This window comes from Acyrthosiphon pisum, chromosome A2, assembly GCF_005508785.2.
Source record: "Acyrthosiphon pisum isolate AL4f chromosome A2, pea_aphid_22Mar2018_4r6ur, whole genome shotgun sequence".
NCBI lineage: Eukaryota > Metazoa > Arthropoda > Insecta > Hemiptera > Aphididae > Acyrthosiphon > Acyrthosiphon pisum.
In genome coordinates, this window is record NC_042495.1 from 97,435,881 (window position 1) to 97,458,253 (window position 22,373).

At 31.9% G+C, this 22,373-nt stretch overlaps 1 protein-coding gene across 12 annotated transcripts in view; it reads left to right on the plus strand.

Moving 5' to 3' along the window:
- Nucleotides 1-22,373, plus strand: part of LOC100168636 (basement membrane-specific heparan sulfate proteoglycan core protein) — a 164,780-nt gene that overhangs the window by 136,491 nt on the left and 5,916 nt on the right. For 11 of the 12 annotated variants that reach the window (XM_016807846.2, XM_029489099.1, XM_029489101.1 and 8 more), the window contains 56 exons: nt 1,304-1,437; nt 1,494-1,587; nt 2,224-2,361; nt 2,433-2,564; nt 2,714-2,827; nt 2,898-3,091; nt 3,183-3,407; nt 3,470-3,772; nt 3,840-4,024; nt 4,095-4,239; nt 4,499-4,656; nt 4,727-4,866; nt 4,947-5,014; nt 5,228-5,368; nt 5,435-5,572; nt 5,641-5,784; nt 5,852-6,054; nt 6,139-6,364; nt 6,447-6,614; nt 6,682-6,872; nt 6,951-7,080; nt 7,181-7,333; nt 7,394-7,657; nt 8,072-8,222; nt 8,979-9,139; nt 9,206-9,383; nt 9,476-9,612; nt 9,702-9,879; nt 10,074-10,222; nt 10,288-10,414; nt 10,481-10,790; nt 10,857-11,001; nt 11,343-11,460; nt 11,537-11,717; nt 11,797-12,036; nt 12,100-12,437; nt 12,520-12,720; nt 12,944-13,110; nt 13,227-13,323; nt 13,451-13,560; nt 13,635-13,806; nt 15,694-15,828; nt 16,225-16,402; nt 16,483-16,583; nt 16,748-16,899; nt 16,958-17,177; nt 17,265-17,597; nt 18,077-18,295; nt 18,396-18,558; nt 18,674-18,816; nt 19,200-19,456; nt 20,280-20,458; nt 20,544-20,683; nt 20,747-20,941; nt 21,064-21,288; nt 21,664-21,811. In XM_016807846.2, coding sequence (XP_016663335.1) covers nt 1,304-1,437; nt 1,494-1,587; nt 2,224-2,361; nt 2,433-2,564; nt 2,714-2,827; nt 2,898-3,091; nt 3,183-3,407; nt 3,470-3,772; nt 3,840-4,024; nt 4,095-4,239; nt 4,499-4,656; nt 4,727-4,866; nt 4,947-5,014; nt 5,228-5,368; nt 5,435-5,572; nt 5,641-5,784; nt 5,852-6,054; nt 6,139-6,364; nt 6,447-6,614; nt 6,682-6,872; nt 6,951-7,080; nt 7,181-7,333; nt 7,394-7,657; nt 8,072-8,222; nt 8,979-9,139; nt 9,206-9,383; nt 9,476-9,612; nt 9,702-9,879; nt 10,074-10,222; nt 10,288-10,414; nt 10,481-10,790; nt 10,857-11,001; nt 11,343-11,460; nt 11,537-11,717; nt 11,797-12,036; nt 12,100-12,437; nt 12,520-12,720; nt 12,944-13,110; nt 13,227-13,323; nt 13,451-13,560; nt 13,635-13,806; nt 15,694-15,828; nt 16,225-16,402; nt 16,483-16,583; nt 16,748-16,899; nt 16,958-17,177; nt 17,265-17,597; nt 18,077-18,295; nt 18,396-18,558; nt 18,674-18,816; nt 19,200-19,456; nt 20,280-20,458; nt 20,544-20,683; nt 20,747-20,941; nt 21,064-21,288; nt 21,664-21,811 — 9,736 coding nt within the window. The remainder of the gene's footprint in view (nt 1-1,303; nt 1,438-1,493; nt 1,588-2,223; nt 2,362-2,432; nt 2,565-2,713; nt 2,828-2,897; nt 3,092-3,182; nt 3,408-3,469; nt 3,773-3,839; nt 4,025-4,094; nt 4,240-4,498; nt 4,657-4,726; nt 4,867-4,946; nt 5,015-5,227; nt 5,369-5,434; nt 5,573-5,640; nt 5,785-5,851; nt 6,055-6,138; nt 6,365-6,446; nt 6,615-6,681; nt 6,873-6,950; nt 7,081-7,180; nt 7,334-7,393; nt 7,658-8,071; nt 8,223-8,978; nt 9,140-9,205; nt 9,384-9,475; nt 9,613-9,701; nt 9,880-10,073; nt 10,223-10,287; nt 10,415-10,480; nt 10,791-10,856; nt 11,002-11,342; nt 11,461-11,536; nt 11,718-11,796; nt 12,037-12,099; nt 12,438-12,519; nt 12,721-12,943; nt 13,111-13,226; nt 13,324-13,450; nt 13,561-13,634; nt 13,807-15,693; nt 15,829-16,224; nt 16,403-16,482; nt 16,584-16,747; nt 16,900-16,957; nt 17,178-17,264; nt 17,598-18,076; nt 18,296-18,395; nt 18,559-18,673; nt 18,817-19,199; nt 19,457-20,279; nt 20,459-20,543; nt 20,684-20,746; nt 20,942-21,063; nt 21,289-21,663; nt 21,812-22,373) is intronic. The other variant, XM_029489102.1, reaches the window with a different exon arrangement.

The following is a 22,373-nucleotide window of genomic DNA, read 5'->3' on the forward strand; positions in this document are numbered from 1 at the left end:
AAAATTTCATGTATCTACAGTCATTCGTTTTAAAGTTACACCAAAAACCAAAATCAATTTTCTCGAAAACAGATTTTGCGTAAAAATTCCCGTTTTTCCTTAATTTTTCTTTTGTTTTTCACGGCGCTTTTGACCTCCCGAATGCACCAATTAGATTCACTTTCCCATCAAACAAGATACCGTTGAATAAAATCGAAGCAGTTTTACTGCCCTAAACCGTGATGACAGACACAAAAATAAAAAAATAAAAAAAAATAAAAAAACACACATCATTGTAAAATCAATACATTCATCGTTCCACTCAGAATCTAAAATAAAATTAAAAATAGATTATAATTAATAATTATTTTCGTGTTTATTATTATTATAAGTATGAGGTACCTATTTACAAAATCTCAACACAAAAATAATTTAATTATCTATTTTAATAATTTAAAAATTATTATTTCTTATCATCTAAATACAATACAACTATTTGGAATATTTAAATATAATTCATAGTTAATTAAATTTTAGATAATGTTTTACAAGTAACGATTAAATAGACCATAAAAGTCTTGTTCAAAAGAGCAACAATTTCTAAAAATTTTTTTAAAAATTATCGATAGGGATCTCCTTTCATAAAACGCTTACTATTTAATTACTACGCTAATTATTTCACTTTTATAAATTATCGCATGGTAGTTAAATAACATATGATTACTAGTAAATAGCTGGTATTTTACATGTAACATAATATTATACATAATATGGAGGTATTTGCTATTTGTAATATAATTAGATATAATTGAATAATGATTGTGGTCAATGCGTGTAATGCGTCATTCATGAATGGAGTTAATTTTTTTGACGAAAATCATGGATCAAATAAAAAATATTAATTTTTATCATACAAATTGTATACAAAATGAATACTTTAAATTTTCATGAATGCGGGAAAAACGCAGGGTTATTCAAAATGGGGGATGTAGATCTCAGTAGCGGGATAATCCCTGATAATTTGTGATGTCTAGAAACCAGTCTTAATCATTAACACTGTATAAAAGTAATTTTATTTTATGAATAACAAAATAATAAAACTAAAATATTTGGTTATACATAGGCGTGTCTAATCATTATAGTTATCTATTTGATGTATTGTGTATTTTAATAATATACCTACCTAACTATTATAAGTGTTAATTGTTTAAAAGTTTTTATTTAGTTTTGCATGTTGTTCGCATGTCGTTTTGGTTTGGGAATTTTTAATTAAAATAATTATATTTTACATTAATGGACAATTATATTTCTATTCGTTGCGTAGACAGAGAAGTAGTATTTCAATGCAGAGATGAAGGTCCTCTGAGAGCACCTGTTAGATGGTCTCGGGGTAATGGATTGTATTTACCTCATGGATCTAGAGACATCGGAGGCCGATTGGAAATGCCTAATATCAAGGTAAATTTACATTATTATTCATCTCTTCAAATGCTAATGTGTTTGAAATAATTTAGGTTGAACACAGTGGCACGTATGTGTGCGAAGCAATTGGTTTCTCAGCTTCCGACCCTGGATCCCGCGTATCTGTCTTCCTAAAAGTAGAACCATGTAAGTAAAACATCTAAATATTACGAATGATGCTTTTAAATTTATATTTAAAAAAAAAAAAAAAATACTTACCGAATACAAGCTGCACGGAAACATAAACATATAATACCAATTATAAATAATAAATGGAAATTTGGTTTACCTGCAACAAGAAATTTTAATATTAATCGCTACTCAGGTATGTACCTAATTGAGCCGAAATACATAATAAATATATTGGTTTTATTATGTGTATTACTATAAAATTTATTTTTTACTTTGCTGACGTTTGTATTTGATCTAAATGTAAGTAGATTCTGTTATTTTAAAATCGTTTAGTAGATGTCTATATATATAGGCAGGTATATTTATGAAATAATATATATCTATTGTATATTTGTATTTATTTGATATACCTACCTATTTACGTTATTTGTAATGTCGAGTGTTATTAATGCTATATTATGTATAACTGGTATATTATTAATTAATACATTTTTAATTAATAACTAAATTAGTAATTACATATTGTTTAATGTATGTTCGACATTCGTTATTCGTATTACCTCTGTATATAATTTGTACAATTAAAAATGCCACCCATTCATATTTTAATTGTTATAATATTTGATATAATATTTATGAATTATATTTCAGGGATTGATGTAACGGTTCGGCCCATAGAATCGTGTGGTTTAAATGAAGCTACGTGTTCCAATAAACAATGTATATTAAAGACAAAAGTTTGTGACGGTCAAATAGATTGTTTAGATGGATCAGATGAAACCCGTTGCAGTATGTTTAGATTTAATTAAACACTTGGTTAAAAATATTAATACCTATACGTTGATTACTGTCATTTTTAGATATGTTTGGATGTCAACCCAACGAGTTTAGATGTAGCAATAAAAAATGTATACTCAAAACTTGGGTGTGTGATGGTCAAGATGATTGCGGAGATAATTTTGATGAACAGAACTGTGAACAAAAAGTATCGGGTGTGTAATGAATATTTATAAATATATATTTTTTTTTTACGTAATATACCGATATATAGGTTATACCTACTGTACCTACTTGTACGTTGGTAGATATTGTAAAATTATAAATTATAATTTATATGTGACGATTTTTTATCATCTTACAGATTCTCGCTGTTTGTATAGTGAATTTGAGTGCAGAAATAAAGAGTGCATTCCAAAATCATTCCAATGTGATTCTCAAAGTGATTGTTCAGATGGAAGTGATGAAATTGGTTGTCGTAAGTAGAATAATGTGTATAGATATATTGGTCACACTACTTTATTTTAATGATTTTAATTTTAATTTAGTTCCTGTACAATTTCAAACTACACCACCTCCTTTGATAACACTTGAAATCGGTGAAGTGTTCATAACAACATGCAAAGCTGTTGGTGTACCAATCCCAGAAATATCATGGCGATTGAACTGGGGTCATGTTCCAACAAAATGTGAAATGACTAGTGTTAATGGACTTGGTACACTCACTTGTCCTAATATTCAGGTATAATGTTTATAATTTAAAACAAATTATTGCATACACTTTTATTTTACACTTAGTTTAAACTAATATGCACCAATTTTATGGATTTTAGGAAGCTGATCAAGGTGCATATAGTTGTGAAGGTATCAATATACATGGTTCCGAAATAGCAGTACCAGACACAATATTAGTTGTAAAACGACCTAATTTAATTCAACAAACTACATGTCCTAAAGGAACCTTTAATGATGTAGCTTTATCTCAAAATGATTGTATAAACTGTTTTTGTTTTGGAATCTCAAGTAATTGCAGAAGCTCCAAACTCTTCAAGATTCAGGTTTGAAAATCTCACTTTGTGTTTATTCGGATTAATCAAATCTAATATTTTGTTTCTTCTAGAATACACCATCATTGCATCAACTTAGAATAGCTAATGTTTATATAGAAGCTTCTTCATTTAGAGTAGAACTACAATCAGCAAGTTCTGCTGCTCATCAAATAAATGTTAATGGAAATGAAGCTTTACAAGTATTTACAGTCAATAATACTTCAAAACAATCTGAAGACACATACCCATACTTCAAATTCCCAGAAAGCTATTTGGGCAATCAGCTTAAATCTTATGGGGGATACATAACATACATAGTTAGGTACGAGGGAAACGGAGATCCAATTACATTCACACCAGACATTATTTTGATTGTAAGGAATTTAATTTTAATTTATTACGTTTTAATGAACAATGAATGATGCTTAACACTTTCACTAGGGAAATGGTGTTAAACTTCTGTACTTTGGCCCGGAAACACCAGTAGGCATAGATACAGTTGTATCAGCTAGATTATTTGCTGATGTTTGGAAAAAAGAAAGTACCGAGTTCAGTTATTCTGATAGACTAGCAACCAGGGAAGAAGTTATGATGGTTTTAGCTAATGTAGAAAATATTTTAATCAGGTATTTATCCCATTAATATATTTTTTCCATTAAATTGTTGATGTAATATATTATATTGATTGCTCAAAAGGGGTCAGTATGTTTCTCAACAATCTGAGACAAATATAAAACATATAAAAATGGATTCAGCACAGACAATGAAAAGCGGTAATGAATATGTAGCATTTGTTGAGGAGTGCCAATGTCCAGCAGGTTATACTGGTCTATCATGTGAAGTAAGCGTCAAATATGTATACTAATCAATTCATTAATTATAATATTTAATATTTAATTATTAAATGTTTGAAAAGTATTTATTTAATAAATTATATTATTTACAATATTATATTAATTTTCAAATGTTTGTTATGAATTATTATTTACTTCCTTAATGTTCTCATCTTGTTATGTGAATATAATTTTTGTGTTTACAATTTATACACGTTTTTGTTTATTCACATTATGCATGTTTAAATATTTAATTGTTTTTCAAAGAGTTGTGCTCCTGGATATGTACGCAGACAACAAGGTTCCTGGTTAGGACAATGTTACAAAGAAGATACAGAAGTCTGTCCGATAGGAATGTATGGGTCACCACCGAGAGGAATACCATGTAGACATTGTCCTTGTCCCTTAACATCATCCGGCAATCAGTAATTAACAATTGTTTTTATTTTTAATAAAAATGTCAAACCTTTTTTTTTGAATAATTGTCTCTTTTAGATTTGGTAAAGGTTGCTACCTAGATACTGATGGGTTACCGACATGTAATTGTATTGATGGATATGTTGGACGAAGGTGCGAACAATGTGCCTCTGGATATTCAGGAAATCCTTTGCAACCAGGAGATTATTGCAAGCAAGGTAAACAAACTAAAAAATAAGATTACCATTAAGAGTAGGTATACTGCTGTGATCACACTTTATGATAATTAATTTTTCAGGCATATGTGATGCAGTTGGTTCAATATCACCATTCCCTGATGAGAGTACTGGAAAATGTGTCTGCAAGGTAAGTCTAATGTATAAACATTCTATGTTTTCAGAATAAATTAATAATTCTGCCAAATTTTATTTGCTAATGCTGTCTTATTTACTAACACTTGTGGTAAGTATAATTTATAATTATTGCAATAAAATGTTTTTCCTATTTTATGGTTTCAACAAAAATCCAAAAATCAAGTATAAAGTATTAACATATTATTTTTCAATAACCTTTAAACAGGATTATACAACTGGTGATTTATGTAACCAATGTAAGGCTAACACGTTCAACATTGCACCAGATAATCAATTTGGTTGCATCAGCTGTTTCTGCATGGGTCTATCCAATCAATGTACCAGTTCTAGGCTGTACAGACAAGAAGTAAATATTATTTGACTCATGACATTTTTCAGTAGACAGTATGTATACAAACATATAATGTTTCAGGTGCACGCAACATTTGCAAGGACCCACCAAGACATAAAATTAATTCAGCGTAAAAACTTTGTTCCATTACCATATTTAGAAGTGGATTCAAGTACAAGAGAACTTATTTACAGAGACTTTCCACCAGGCAGTCAAGAAGTATAAACAATCACTGTTAAATTCTATACCTACTGGAAAATTTTTTTTATATGCTATATTATTATTAGGTATATTATTGGCAATTACCTCCACGGTTTCTGGGAAATAAAATAACTTCATATGGTGGTTCTCTGAGTTATATCTTAAGACATGTTCCAGTCCCAGGTGGTCAGTCTTCCAAAAACAGTGCACCAGATATCGAACTTATAAGTGTAAATATTCAAATAATTATCGCAAACAAAAGCATTTCTGTTGTCATTTTTTGTTCTAAATTTTCAGGAAAACAAAATCCGATTATTGCATTATAGTCGTGAAAATGTTGAACCAAATACTTTAAAAACCACTTCAGTTAAGCTATTAGAACAAAATTGGCAACGACCAGATGGTCAGGTTGCAGATCGCGAACATTTATTAATGGCATTGGCTGGTTTGAAATCCATATTAATTAAAGCTACTTACACAACTGGTACTAAAGAAGTAGCGTAAGTATATTTATAGTGGCTATACAATGGTAAAAAAATATGCTGCTTGATATTATTATTGATTATTATAATTTTCCACCACAGGATACAGTCAGTAACGCTTGAAATCACTGATTCATTCAACACCGGAAAAAATAGAGCTGTTGAAGTGGAAGAATGTTTGTGCCCAGAAGGTTACAAAGGTCTGTCATGTGAAGAATGTGCTGTTGGATACACGAGAAATGGCCAAGGTCTCTATTTAGAAATATGCGAACCATGTACATGTAACGGTCATTCAAATCATTGTGATCCTGACTCTGGAATTTGTGTTGTAAGTCAATATTAATTGAATGATAAATTAAGTATTATTAGTTATTAACCATGATGTATATTAATAAATTCTGAAATTACAGAACTGTCGAAATCATACAACAGGAGATACATGTGATGTGTGTTTACCTGGTTATACAGGTGACCCACTAAAAGGCATACCATGTGAAGCCAATGAAGAGATTTCGGCCTGTGATTGTGATTCTCAGGGTACTTTATTACCTTGCCAAGAAAATAGATGTGTTTGCAAAGTATAACAAAATATAATTAAGTAATACATAAATAGATCTAATATGTATAAATAATTAACATTTATAGACCAATGTCGAAGGACCTCGTTGTGATCGTTGTAGACCTGGTACATTTGACTTATCAGAAAATCATGTAGAAGGATGTTTAGAGTGTTTCTGTTCTGGAGTTTCCCAAAATTGTTATCCTTCCAATTTATTTGTTACTCAAATTCCAATGCAGTTATTTGGACAAAGTCACGGGTTTACTTTAACTGATAGGTATTTCTTATAATTAATTTATATATTGTTAACTGTTAATGCTCAGAAATTAAACTAATTAAAAATGTATTTTCTCAGTACTAGAAATAGGTTCATTAAATCTGGCTTTTCAACTGACGTGTCTAAAAATGAAATTGGCTATGACTATACACCTAATCGCGGTGAACAATTATTTTGGTCATTGCCATCTTCTTTTACAGGAAATAAGGTATCGTATTATAAGTTTATGGAAATTATGCAATAAATAATTAATACATTATAAAAATAATTTAAGCTCAATAATATGGATTATGAATTACATATTTTAGATTACATCATATGGTGGTTTCCTTAACTGGACCCAACGCTATACCACTTTTCCAGGGTCCACAATACGTGATGACACCGATATCATACTTGTTGGAAGTGGAATATGGTTATTTAAATCAAATGATAAAAAAGTTCTGCCAGGCGAAACAACCGTATATATTTCCACCTAAAGTATACCTATTAAGTGTATATTTATATTTTTTTTTTTATAGGTACTAAATACTCATTTAGTAGAAAAAGGTTGGCGTCGATTAATTTCTTCAGGACCACAACCAGCATCCAGAGCTGAATTTATGAAAGTACTTTCATCTATTGAAGCCATCCTAATTCGTGCAATACATGCTTCTCAGACTAATAGAACATACCTCAGTGATGTGAGTTTAGATACAGCTATTGAATCTGAGACTGGTGGTGAACGATCAACCAGTGTTGAAATATGCAGATGTCCAGTTGGTCACAGAGGAACATCATGTGAAGTATGTAGAATACATAGGCATGCGCACAAGAGGTGCCGGGGGTGCCTGGGCACCCCAGGACACCTCACCAAAAATAACAAGGTCCCTAATTATTAATTAAGTGTAAATTAAATTAATGAAATTACTGACGAATTCAAAAATGTTGTTCTTTTTAAATGTTGATTATCATATTGAAGATCGTATATCTATATATTCTTATATAATATTTATTAGAATGAATAATAAAATAAAATAAATATTTTTAGTGCATTTGATATCTTTAAAATATTAGTCTGTATCTATAATTGTTTTCAAAATTATTGTGGGCTCTAATTTTTAGTGTGCACCCCCGGAACCAAAAGTCTGCGCACGCCTATGGTAGAATAATCTCTATCAAATTTACGGTAGCCTTTATTAAATCATTTTTCAAATTAGATATGTAGTGTTGGATATTACAAGGACACCAATGACCAATGCACAAGATGCCCATGTAATGCTAACGAAGAAAGTTGTTCACTAGGCTCAGACTCAAGAGTCACTTGTAATTGTCTCTCTGGATACACCGGACCTTCCTGCAATACTTTAGGTAATACATATATTTTATAATGACAGTTTATTTTTTATTAACAAAATACATCGATAACTTAATCACTTTTTCAAGAATACTGGATAACTAAATTATTTTGCACGTATTTAATACTATATTTCATTTTAGTACATAATTCTAGCTCATCAAATTCAAATAAATATTTCTAAATAGCAACTTTTTAAAGCAAATATGGGCTTTACATAAACTTAACGGCAGGTGCTTAACCCAAGTTTATCAGTACAGATTAATCAAAAAATACCAATAGTCATGCATAGTTTAAACAATGAACAACAGTTAAGACTTGGTCAAAAAACCACATTGATACATCCAAGCACTATACCCCAAAATATTAATTATTAGTTCATCAAATTGGGATCTAATAAGAACCGTAGGCATTTTTCAATTGTAATCCTTAAGGGTATTTTTTATGGACCTACTGCTATAGGAATTTTATATATTGAAAATTATAATTTCAATTATATAATTAGACCAATCATGTTTAAAGAAGTCTACCTTAAACATTAATCAAATTTGACATATCATTATAAAAAAAAACGAATAACTAACAACTAATAAGTAACATAAACCTACAGGCAACACTCATTGTATATTATAACCTCTTATAGATTTGAGGTAATTACACAAAAAAATTATTTAAAAAACTCTAAAGACAACTAATTAATACTTTTAAACTATCAGAAATATTTTCTAAATGCAGTGGTGCAATAACTAATAATATACTTTTATTTGCAGTTAATAATAGACTAACAACCACAACCACAACTACAACCAGAACACCACCACCACTACCTCAGCCAGAAATTTATATTCAAATAACTGAGCCGAAAATCGAAATTGTAGAAATAGGAAATACAGTTACATTACACTGTGCTGCCAATTCTCGTCGTTCACAAGTAAAATATTATTTATTATTTAATTTCTTGAAATAACTTGTAATATATTTTGCATGTGCTTTTCAGAGAATCAGTATAACATGGTCAAAAGAAGACGGATATTTACCATCTGACCGTACACAAGACAATGGGTCAGGTTACTTGTATATAACTAGCGTAGAACCTTCAGATAGTGGAGTGTATATTTGTACAGCATCTGATGGATATTCATCCTTCAGTGACAAAAAAATACTGAGAATAGGAGGTAAAAATGTTAATATTAAATAAATTAATGTATTAATTTGTATAGTAAAGTTCTTAAGTTATTTATTAAAAAACTTATTCTTTTAATATTAGATCAACCGAAAACAACCAGTAAACCAATACAAAGTCAGCCAGAAATTTACATCACAGTTTCAGATCCATCGATCGAGATTGTGGAAATTGGTAGTACTGTAAGGTTTAGATGTGATGCAAGATCTAGACGAAGTCGGGTATTATTAATGTTTTCTTTATATACAATATACATATATAATAATTTAAATAACAAAATTCATAATGATGTTTGTAAATATTTGTAAAGCCTGTTGTGTTAAAATGGACAAGAGAAGGTGGTAGTTTACCTGCAAATAGAGCAATCGATAATGGATCAGGATATTTGCTATTTACAAATCTTGACACATCAGATTCTGGAGTATATGTATGCACCGCTTCTGATGGTTATTCAGCAATTAGTGAAAAGAAAACACTTGCTGTTGGAGGTAATAATCAACATTGAGTGTATTTATTTTCATGTAAAATATACAAATATTTATTTTTATTCCATGCTCTCAAAATAGAATTCCGTCAGGATATAAAGGCTATTGGTAAAATTGATATGTGTATTTTATAATATTAGTGTAAAATATTATAGTATATAAATTATAATTGTATTAATTAAAATATTGATATCTAGGTGGAACAAATATTATTAAACCAACTGTTGAAATCAGACCCAAATACCTAAAACTCGTAGTTGGTGATCCAGCTGAATTCACTTGTCAGTCTCCTGGAGCGCCTACGCTTGAATGGTATAGAGGAAGAGATCAACAGTTCAACCCATCTGTGAGTTATTTATAATTAATTAGAAAATAAGTGATCTAATTAATAAATCATTGATTCAAATTTAGTATGTGTCAGAAGATGGTGTGTTCCGTATCCCAGCAGTAAAACAATCCGATCAAGGCACTTATTTCTGTAGAGCAACAAATCAAAATGGCGAAACTGATTCGCAAAGAGTCACAATTTATATTGAACGTAAAATTAAAACATTGTGATTAATTTTAACTGCACAAACTAATATTTGTGCTTTTATTAAAACAGCTTCACAACCAGTCATAAATGGATCAAATGATTTATTGTCACTGACAATAGATCCACCTCAATATTCAGGACCTGGTGATATTGTACGTCTTCAATGTACCATTTCAGATGAGACTCAGTATGGTGTGAAATGGTCAAAAATAGGAAACCAACCATTGCCATATGGATCTGAACAAAGTTCAAGTGGTCTTTTGACTCTCCACCGTCTTAAACCTTCAAACTCTGGGGTATACGTCTGTTCAGCTATTTCATATAGGTCTGGAGCGATTGAATCAGAAGTCGAAGTACCAGTAAACATTGTACAAAGAAGGTAAATATTACTTATTGAACACAACTACATAAAATTGAAAAATAACTGGATTTTTGTTCAACGTAGAAATCCCCCAAGCTTACGCATTGAACCAGACAAGCAAATAGTTCCACAAGGTACCCTCGCGGAACTCAGATGTTTGTCAACTACCGATCCCAATCTTCAAGTACAATGGTTTAAAATCAATGAGAATTTAACATCTAATGTTCAGGTATGTATACAATTGTATATCTATACATTGTCTGTCATGACAATAGAACCATTTTGTTTCACATATGAGTTTTTTGTACATATTTTTTTTTTGAATCGTTTTAATCAATAATTTCAGTCAAAATATAACTCAATGTGTCGGTCATATACTCGTATATTCATAAATTCCTTGTCTTGTTGTAACCGAGGTTTGGTCGGATATTAACTAATTCCTTTATACATATTGTAAAAAATTTTTATTGTATTAGTAATTTGAGCATAAACATATTTTTAATTTCTCTTGGTTAACAAAATATACATTATTTATTTTTCTTCTTTATATATGCTTACTTGATTTTTTAGATAAGTGGATCTTTACTACGTATACCGTCGGCTCAAGTCAAAGACCGTGGGATATATGTTTGTAAAGGTACAAATGAAGGTGGAACAGCACAAGCATCTTCTATTATTGATATTGAACGTATGTATTTATTAAAACATAGGTAGTAATATATTAAACACTGTTATATAAATAACATTATTATATAATTTGTTAGGAAGGGAAGCTCCGACTATTGAATTATACCCAAGTGCTAGACAAATCGTAAATATTGGAAGTAGTGTATTATACCAATGCCGAGTAACTGGAGGAATTCCTACACCTATTGTCAAGTGGACTAGACGCAATGGTGAAAGTTTACCTAGTCAAATGGAAGAGATTCCACCAGGAGTAATCAAGTATAGCAAAATTAAATGAAAACATTATAATATTTTATTTCAAATATACTTAATATCATCTCAATGTATTATGTCTTAGAATTACTGGTATGGAAGCATCTAGTGCAGGAGAATATGTTTGTGAAGCCAGAAACACTGCTGGCATGGCATCAGCTATAGCTATACTTGAAGTCCAATCTCTTCCCGTTATTAAGTTAAGGCCATCTGGTATTATAACAGTACTACCAGGAAAACAAGTTAAACTTCGTTGTCAGGCTACTGGAAACCCATCACCCACCGTGACATGGACTAAGCTTACACCGGATTATCCTTCTTACCCGTAAGATTGGTTTGATTTACTGATTTATTGAATTCAGTTTTAACTAAAATTTTATTTTTGCAGGGAATCTCGCAGTAACTCAGGGTCGTCTGACACAGCTGAATATATAATAGAAAATGCTCAACCATCAGATATCGGGACTTATTCCTGTATAGCACAAAATTCTGCCGGACCTGTGGAAGAACGAGTACAACTAATTGTGTCTGAAGACGGTAACGAAATATCTGGAGGAGAAAATGATGGAAAATTAAACACAAATGAAGAGGAAAATAAAACATCTGGACCGTTTAGAGGTGATATAGCTGGAAATGACGAAAGCGGAGGTGACATTCCTAACACAAAACCAGAAGATGAATTAGTGAATTTAGTAGGATCTAGAGCAGTCCTCACTTGCAATGCTGGTATGTGCAAATACATATATGATCATCCCCCTCATAGTTATGATACGGTTTTAAAATATGAGTCTATCTTACCTGTTTATAGACGCATCAGCAATTAGAGATCGAATTCGCCTAACATGGGTGAGAGGAAACCAACTCTCATTATCGGAAGAACACGATATTATCGACAATATGCTAATTCTAAGAAATGTCCAGAAATCGGATCAAGGACAGTACAACTGTTTAGGGATAGAATCCGACAGAACTGTTGTTTTTAGTCGATCCATTACATTAAAAGTAGTTGGTGAGTTCAAGTTTAAAATAAAATATTGTCGTCTCAAATATTTATGTTTATATGAAAATAATATAATATTTTGTAATTACTAATACGCTGACAGAAAAAAATCAACTTTGTACCGTTGGAGGTAAAAAAAAAAAATTATTATTTTTGCAATTTTTGACATAATTACCTATTCTTTAATATTATAATAATATGAATGATAATCAAATAAACATGCATATTTTAGAACCACCAAGAATTGCTTTGAATCCAACACGTCAAGTTGTTAAACGAGGTGACAACGCTCAAATTATGTGCACCGCAGATGGAGATCAACCTATTACAATTACTTGGTCGAAATTATCGAGTCGGTCATTACCACCTACTGTACAAACGAATGGAGGATTTTTAAGAGTAATATATACAAATATTTATATTTTTTTAAATTTCTTTTTATAGGTACCTTTTTATACATTTTTAAGTTACCTAAACTAACCTTTTTTTTTACCCTTTTATTTTTTTATTTGTAGTTCAATGGCATCACTGAACAAGACACTGGTAGATATTTATGTAAGGCTGTGAATAACATCGGAGAAGCTGAATCTGTTGCTGAAGTCATAGTAAACGGTAAAACTTTAATGAATAAATTGTAAAAGAATAAACAAAACATTGAGTACATAAATATATAAGATACATATTGATAAACAGTTTAATTTTGCACTATACAATGTAATTTTTAAATTATTCTGTTTAGATAACTCACGAGATCATCCTGCTCCAATCATCAGAGCTGTTGATCGCAATCAAGAAGTATTTGAAGGCGGAAACACTAATCTCCGGTGTATACTACCCAAATCAAGTGAAGTGAGCATTACCATCAGTTATAACTGATAATAAATAGATCTTTATACTTATCGATGCTTACAAACATTCAACAGCAATACACCGTAAAATGGAGTCGTACCCGATCACCACTTCCATATGATAGTCAAATACGAGGGGAAGTACTAAGCTTACGAAATATACATATGAATGACACTGACCGTTACTTATGTAAAGTCGATAGTCCGTTCGGCACAACTACTGACTACATAGATCTCCGTGTTCTCCGTAAGTTATAAACAATAATTATTATTTAAATAATACTTAATAGTATTGGTATCTTTATTATTTCATATTATGTTTAGACTTTTTTTTTTAAGTTGTGAACATCTTATATAGAACGCATATCTATACATTTTTGTATATTTTTCTTAGAGAAGAATTTGGTGGTGGTAATTTTAAAAAAATACTTGTATTTTATTACATAAAACATTTTTTTTTTTAAGCTACACAATTTGAAATATCTATTTTATATTTAATAATATTGAGAATTAACTTTACAATATAATATATTTACACTGGTACAAAATTGTGGAAATAATATATAAATGTAACTTCACTCAATATTATAAACGTTTGACCTAACTTTTTGATTACTACCATTGACTTTAAATGTAAAGTATATTTCATCGTACATTCAATACAATCAATACACTGGTCGAATCTAAACATTGTATGAGAACTATCCACTTTGGGATTTTATGCGATTTTCATCATCTAGATTAATTTAATAATTATTAACTAATCACTTTTAGAATATTTAGTGATGCGTTATGTGCAAGTAATTTATGTTGGTATGTAGTACATATATGTGACTGTTTCTTTACTTCTTTGTTTGTCTGTAAATTACTGAAAAACATACTATACAATTTTTCACTATTAATCATCACTGGTATAATACTATGATTATACGTTTCAAGTATATAGTTTTACACTTTTACTATGCACAATTATCTGTTTATCTGTGGTTTATGTACAGGGTGATTCACTAAGGGCCGTTCTTACAATATCTGGTTAAACTTAACCGACACTTAACCGGCCGAATTCTGCCGGTGATAAAATCTGTTATCAGTCGGTTAGCATTAACCGACACTTTACCGGGCATTGTAAGAACGGCCCTAAGAATGCGCCAACCTTTTTTATTCAATAATGCAGTTATTTTTAGTTTTTAGTTATTTAACATTTACTAAGGATAAAGGGTCCATGATAATGGGTTTGGAAATTATAGGAGCTATTGTGGTTTTAACATTTTAGTAATTACTATTGATCCATCAACATTTATAATTTATAAAAATGTTCCAAGTATATTAAATACTAGATCCAATATTCGGTGTGTATACTATTTTAAAATAAAAATAAAAATAAATATTACATCTATTTGATATTTTTGTGAAACCATTTTTAAGAATTATTGCCAAGAACAATAAATTAACCTTAGTATAAATATTTTAATAATTGAGAGATTACTCTTGCATTAACTTAATAAAAATTAATATAAATAAAAATTATTCACTAAATAATTTACAATACAAAAGGGTGAGGGGTTTTCATTCTAATAACAAAAGTGTGTACAACCCCAGGACACTCCTTTAGTAGTACAAAAAACGCAAGAATTTGAATAAATTCATTATTAAGGGCAAAAATGGGGTGGCATGCTTGGTGAATCATTCTGAATACTATCAAAACTATATAGACAGTCACATTTTAATTATTTTCTTGCGCTTTTTAATTTATTTATCTTTGCTTTACACTTCTTATTCTAAAACACTGCTTTGTGTAAGTAGAACTATAAATACAAAAACTATAGGCATTTTATACATGTATAACATTTATATTTCCTTAACTGCCTATGTATATTATTATATATTGATGTACTGTACTTGTATCAAATTTGTAACACGTCCTGCACAATATTGTTATTATTTTGTGTTGTCTCTGCAGACAATACATATTTTATCATAATTACTTTTCTTATGTATAATGCACCAATTTATGTTATAGCTAAATTTTAGTTTTAATATTATATGATTTTATTACTTCTTGCACGATTTTGTCAACTTCTATTGTGGTTTTCGCTTTTGGTGATGGTGGTTGTCTATGTTAACAAAACTTCAGCATCTTGTCTGAATGACGAATTCCGCTGTAACGACGGGCAATGCATTAATTTTATAAATTATTGCGATGGCATATCGGACTGTTCCGACGGTTCGGACGAAGAAGATTCGTGTTTGGAGAAGAAAAATAGAATTGGTTTGTCCCTGTGTTTTTTTTTCTTCATAACTAACTTATAGGTACACACATTTTGCTTTCTTGATTATTAAGAATCCACCAATCAACCACACTGGTACTATTCACTTGTTAGATAAATAAATGTACATATATGCTCAAATGCTTACGGCTATAATAGTTATTTTTGTTTCAATTCATTAAACTCATCAAGAAAGCACTATACCTAACATAACAATATATTGTATAAAAACCATTAATCATTATATATAGATACGTATATTATTTCAACCTAACTCAGGTAAAACTGTAAAAGACATTTATACATATTACCGGTTGTCTTATATTAATAATACCTACTTACTTGTGTTTTGATATTTTAAATGATCAAACGTAACCTTGTATACATACTGTGTAAAGGTCGGAACTCTGGTCTTTACATTAAGCCCAGCCAAGGAACGGTGTACATCGGTGACGTTCTAGAGCTTGAGTGTATTTGGACCGATGGCGCAAGCGCTAGCGAGTACAGTGAAATTACGTGGGCTAAAGTAAACGACGACATGGAAAGCAATGTGGAAAACCTAGGATCCATAATCAGGTGCGTTATTTATGGGTTTAATCAAACCGCTCAGTTAAAATTTTTAAAAATCTATAATAACATCGGATTAACCGCTACAGGCTTAATGACGTGAGGCCAGAGAACACCGGAACTTACAGATGTACGAAACGAGATAAAAACAACAACATCGTCACTGAAGATTACGAGTTGACCGTTACGCGTAAGTTATAATTCTTTATATTCATTAAAAACTGTCTAATCATGAATTTATACAATTACGCTCCTTGGAATTGCTTTATCTATTATAATTTTCGTAAGTGTTTCAAAACATAAGGTGTTCACTTAATATAAACTGTATTTTAATTGTATTTTTCGTTTACATAGCGACTCCGTCCGATGCGGCTTCGCCATCAGTGAGTACCAAGTACGCGCCATACGGAAAATCTGTTGTAATAGAATGTAACAGTGATCTATCGCTGCCAGTTGAATATTCTTGGGCCAAATTTGGACCTCAAATGGAACCTATATACGATCGCGTAAGACATGATGTATAAAATACATTTTGCCACCATTAATAATCATCATTATTTTTAGAGGAACTTAACGCTGTACAACGTTACTGAAAAGAGTGCGGGACTGTACTTTTGCACAGCTTCAAACGAAATGGTGAGAATAGATATCCCAACGGTGCTTGTCGTCACCGGAATCGTACCCTCATTCCGTGGCACCGACAGCTACCTAGCGTTCCCAACCCTCCTTAACACTTACTTGGAATTAAACATCGAAGTTCACTTCAAACCCGAAATGAACGATGGTACGTTATTATTGCGTTATAATAATGATATAACCCTTCTTTTATTTATCGGTTTTAAATTCGTTGCTTATGATATTATTTTTTAAGGATTGATATTGTACAATGGTCAGAAATCTGGTGGCTCGGGCGACTTTTTCTCGTTCGGGCTCCGTGACGGCATTCCCGAGTTCCGTTTTGACGTCGGATCTGGGGCTGCGATCATAAAGGCGACCGAACCTGTGACATTGAACGAATGGCACGTGGCTAGGCTCGAAAGGGTTAAAAAACATGGTAACATGTATATCGATGAACGCGGTCCGTACCGTGGCGTCAGTCCGGGTACGTTCCAAGGAATGGACTTGTCTCAACTCTTGTACATTGGCGGAGTGCCCGACTTTGGGTCGATACACAAAGACGTCGGTTTCCAAACCGGATTCATCGGTAAGAGCTCACAACTGCTACAAAACCGTGGTGTACTTACGTTAGCCCACACACAAATATTTAAATAAATCTCCTTTATAATATATCAATTATCAACATTTTAAGTGATAAAAATATAAATTCCAATTTTCACTGATATTATAATGATTTGATAATTGTTATGAAATTGGTAAGAACCTACAAATTTAATATTTCATTTACGGTAAAAAAACCGGCAATATATTCAATATTCAAGGTTTTTTTTTGAAGTTGAACAAAAAAATTGTTTTTATGTATGCATATTATTATGTATTATACATGTACATTGTACACTATTTTTACAATATGTGCATATATTACATTACATAATCATCAATAATCATATCACTATAAGCCATGAACGAATTTGAAAAACATTTTAATGTAACTTGGTATGCCATTGGCACTGTAGCTTAATATATAATTCTTGATAATAATATCATAGTCACCGTTCTCTACAGGTTGCGTCAGCGGTTTTAAATCGGAAACCCGTACGTACAACTTGATGAAGGACTCGGTGGACAGACAAGGTCTGGGCACGTGTGATGTTTGTTCCAACAATCAATGTTTGAATCAAGGTATCTGCCAAGAGGCCCAAACCAGACAGGGGTACACGTGCATATGTCAACCCGGCTACAGCGGCGAGTATTGTGACAAGATAAGTGAAGTTTGCACGCCGGGTAAGTTGGAGAGGTCTTACCAAATCGCACTTAGCAAAATTGACTCGTTGTATAACAATTAAATCATTTTTGCTATTAAAATTGTTTGTGATTATTATAGGTATCTGTGGCCTCGGTGAATGTTTGGCCGGACACGAAGAAATCGAATGCAAATGTAAAATCGGCACGCTCGGAAAGAGATGCGAACGTACTGTTGAAATCGTCGAACCATATTTCGGGGGCAAATCTTATCTAGCGTACCCAGCACCGACTTCGCAACAGAAGTATTTAAGAAAAACACTCTTACCTACCCAAAATATATTGATTTAATGATTTACATACATCGTTTTCTATAGCGGTCGGCAAATGTTTTAATCGTATTGTTTTCGCGTATTTCAGACTAACGATATCCTTGAAAATCAATCCAGCATCCTTGACTGATGGTGTGATTCTATACGCCGCTCAAAACCACCAAGGAATCGGCCAATTCATGTCAGTGACGTTGAAGAATAGACAAGTGGAATTCCGCTACACCGTGGCTGGTATGTTAAAAGTTTATAACCTAAAGGGCTCGTTAAATTATGAATTCGCTTATTTTTTCTGAAAATTATTTTGACGAATATGATCCAGTAAGTACAAGTTTGATTCTAAGATTTAAATCATTTTAGCACATATTGTGGTTTTTTTTTTAATCAAAACATGCATTATATGCATAATATTATGTATAATATTGTCAAAATATGTTAGTTTTCATTGTATATTCCAACTTTTTGAGTGCCTTTTAAAATAATATTTCAAAAATTTTATATCACATAATTTCCGAGCCCTCATTTTTATTTTGTTTATAATATTATATTGATCTTATTTATAGTATAATACTAATTGTTATCGAAACGACGTGTTGTGACTTTTTAATTCCGTTCAGGTATGACGTCCATGTTGCGAAGCAGACAAAATTTGGAAATTGGAGAGTGGACAACAATAACCGTTAGCCGTAACACGGAAACGCAGGAATGCAAATTGTCAGTCAACAAAGAAACGCCAATCAGATCCATAGAAAACGGTAACATGCACGCCTTGGAACTGAAAACCCACCTGTTTGTTGGCGGTTACGATTCGTACAAAGTGAAAATCGCTAAATCCGTGGAAGTCGAGAACAATTTCAAAGGATGCATAAAAATGGTAATGCCTGTAGTCTCTGGATGTTTGATTTTTATACTTATGTATACCTAGATCACGGAGATATAATGATTGTGTTCAATGCTAACCTATTGAGATAATTGAAGCTGGATGAACTATTGTGTCCACAAATTCACTATAGATTATATTGTATTTGCATTTACATAATCTTGGCATATAAGTAGCTTCGATTTTTTTTTTTGTTTCTAATATTATTATACATTTTCATTACATTCGATATACACCCATTACGTTACTCGCGAGTTAATAAGATCGAAGTCAAATTAATTTTTATTTATTGACATATTATATAGGTATAACGCATTAATATATTTTTTTATAAATAATAATAAACCTACATCAAAACTTTAAAGTATAATCAAACTAAAACTTCTTTCAGATTGTGATCAAAGCTTGTCAAATTAATTTAATTATAGTTGTATGTACTTCCCAATGATATAATACAATACAAAATAAATAAATAATTATCTATAAATCAATCATTATTTATAATTTAAATAAGTTGATATTTGATAACTATTTAATTTTTAATTCGTCGCATAGTTATCTTTATAATTTTGTCCATCACTACAATAATAACATAATAATTAGTACATTTTTTGTTCCGGACGCAAGTAACTTATTGAGAAATTATAATTATTATGACCGGTAATGTTGGAGTTATTGTTGAGACGCAAGTAACATAATTGGCAGCCAACCATGTTTTACATTTAAAATTGAATCATCTTGATATACCTGGCGCAATGCGCATCATGTATGCTTAGACCAAAATATGACCAATTAATAAACAAAATCTCCGTTTCAGCTCAAAGTGTCCGGAATGGACTTAGACATGATAAGTTCTACCGTGGATTCCGCTAACACTGAAGACTGCGTGGTTGCTCGAGGAGACGCCTGTTCGTATAACCACTGCAAGAATTACGCGAACTGCCACACCGAGCCCAAACACTACGAATACGTATGCGAATGTGAAAACGGATTCAGGTAAACCTATTGCGATAAAATTGAATAATTATGATTATGATTTTTTACTGAAATGGGACGTGTTTATACGTGTTTGTATATATAGTGGTCCGAGGTGTGACGTCGAAGCGAAGTTATGTTTAACGCTGAAACCGTGTCTTAACGACGGCATCTGCACCGACATCGATTCGAGCTCGTACAGGTGCGATTGCCCTCTCGGACATTCGGGACCGACATGCAACGAAAGTGTGTATTGATCGTGGTAGACAATTTTTATTTTTGTATTTTTAACACGGAATTTTTTCGCAGAGGTGGTGTTGGACATCACAGCTAATTTTAGCGGCAACAGTTACCTGCAGTTGGAAAACAGCCTACTGGACCGGAACAAGAGGGAACATTCTATATCGATGACGTTCACCACAGATTCAGCCAACGGTTTGTTGTACTGGCAAGGACAAGAACCTAACAACGACGGCGTGGTCGACAATTACATCGCCATCTCGAGTGAGCGAATAACCGTCAATTATATTAATAATAAATAGTTGCATATTCAGTTTAATATTTGAGTTTTTTTTTATTGAATTAATACTAATTTTCGTTTAAATAAATCGTGTCTCGTTTTGCAGTCGTCAACGGCTACGTGGAACTGAGTCACAGGTTCCAAGGCAGATCGACACCAGCAATCCGAGCCACGGACCATCACGTCAACAACAACGAACCCCACGTGATATTGATCCGCGGAAACGGGGCCGAATGGTCTTTGGAACTGGACAGGTCGACCACAGAATACGGTAAAGAACGCGACGTGGACATCCAACAGCTCTTGGAATCCACCGATTTGATATATATCGGTAAGTCAAAACAGCGCTTATTTATTACCTTAGTCAGAGGAAAGGGACTTTGGGAGTCATGACGACCCTTCACTCATTGAAACACATTTTTATCAATTCTTTAAATTTAAATTACTATACTTAGGTTACTTATACTTTAGGTTTTGTTTTGTGTGGATTAGTACTGAATCGTCGTAAAAACAATTATAAATATCAAGTGTGTAGGGAAGTTTTTATTTAATTAGCGTTTTTAATTTTTACTCATATATGTCAAAAATCAGGAACTTAACATTGGTACTCGGACGCCGGTCCTTACTCCTTAGTGGTTTTAATAACAAAAAGTAAAACCTGTCCGTGGGTTTTTGAGTTTTGAAAAAATCAAATTCTTTTACACAGGTGGAGTACCGGAAGTCATACTGATGACGAACGACAACCATTACAAAGGATATGAGGGTTGTATCGGTGACGTACGTGTCCAGGACTCAGGATACGTGAATCTGGGCCAAAAGTCGTTGTCCGGCAAAAACGTTGCTTCGTGTAACAGGTAAATTACGTCATACCACGGACGACATTATTTCATGTGCATTAATATTATATAAAATATTATTCGCAGGGTTGTGAATTTAGCGCAGTAAAAAACTCTATTAAATAACTTAATTCCTTCTACAAAAGCGCAATAAGACAGTTTTAAAAACATACAAACTCATTATGTTCACAGCCCTGATAGTGTTTTTGTTTGTCCAAGCTAATAGTATCTTATTTTATCTTTGTCTTTCCGACACGCTGCTTTTCCGCGACTTGTGACGGGTAATAATAATAACACTATAATAACACTAATCGATCGTTTTCGTTTACGACTCATAGCTATTATTATAAAAAGAACGACTTAAGGCGTATACCGTCTTCGTTGATATTTACTCAAACCACTAACGACCAAGTGGTGTTTCAGGTGGACCCGCGGTGGCCCACGGATCCCGCGTGGCCGGACCTCAACGAAACCGGAAACGTTGTGTCCGACACCAATAACAAATGCTTTTGTACACACAATAACTTTAGCATAAGGCTTATGTTAACTACTTTGTTTTTGATATTATTGTTGACTAATT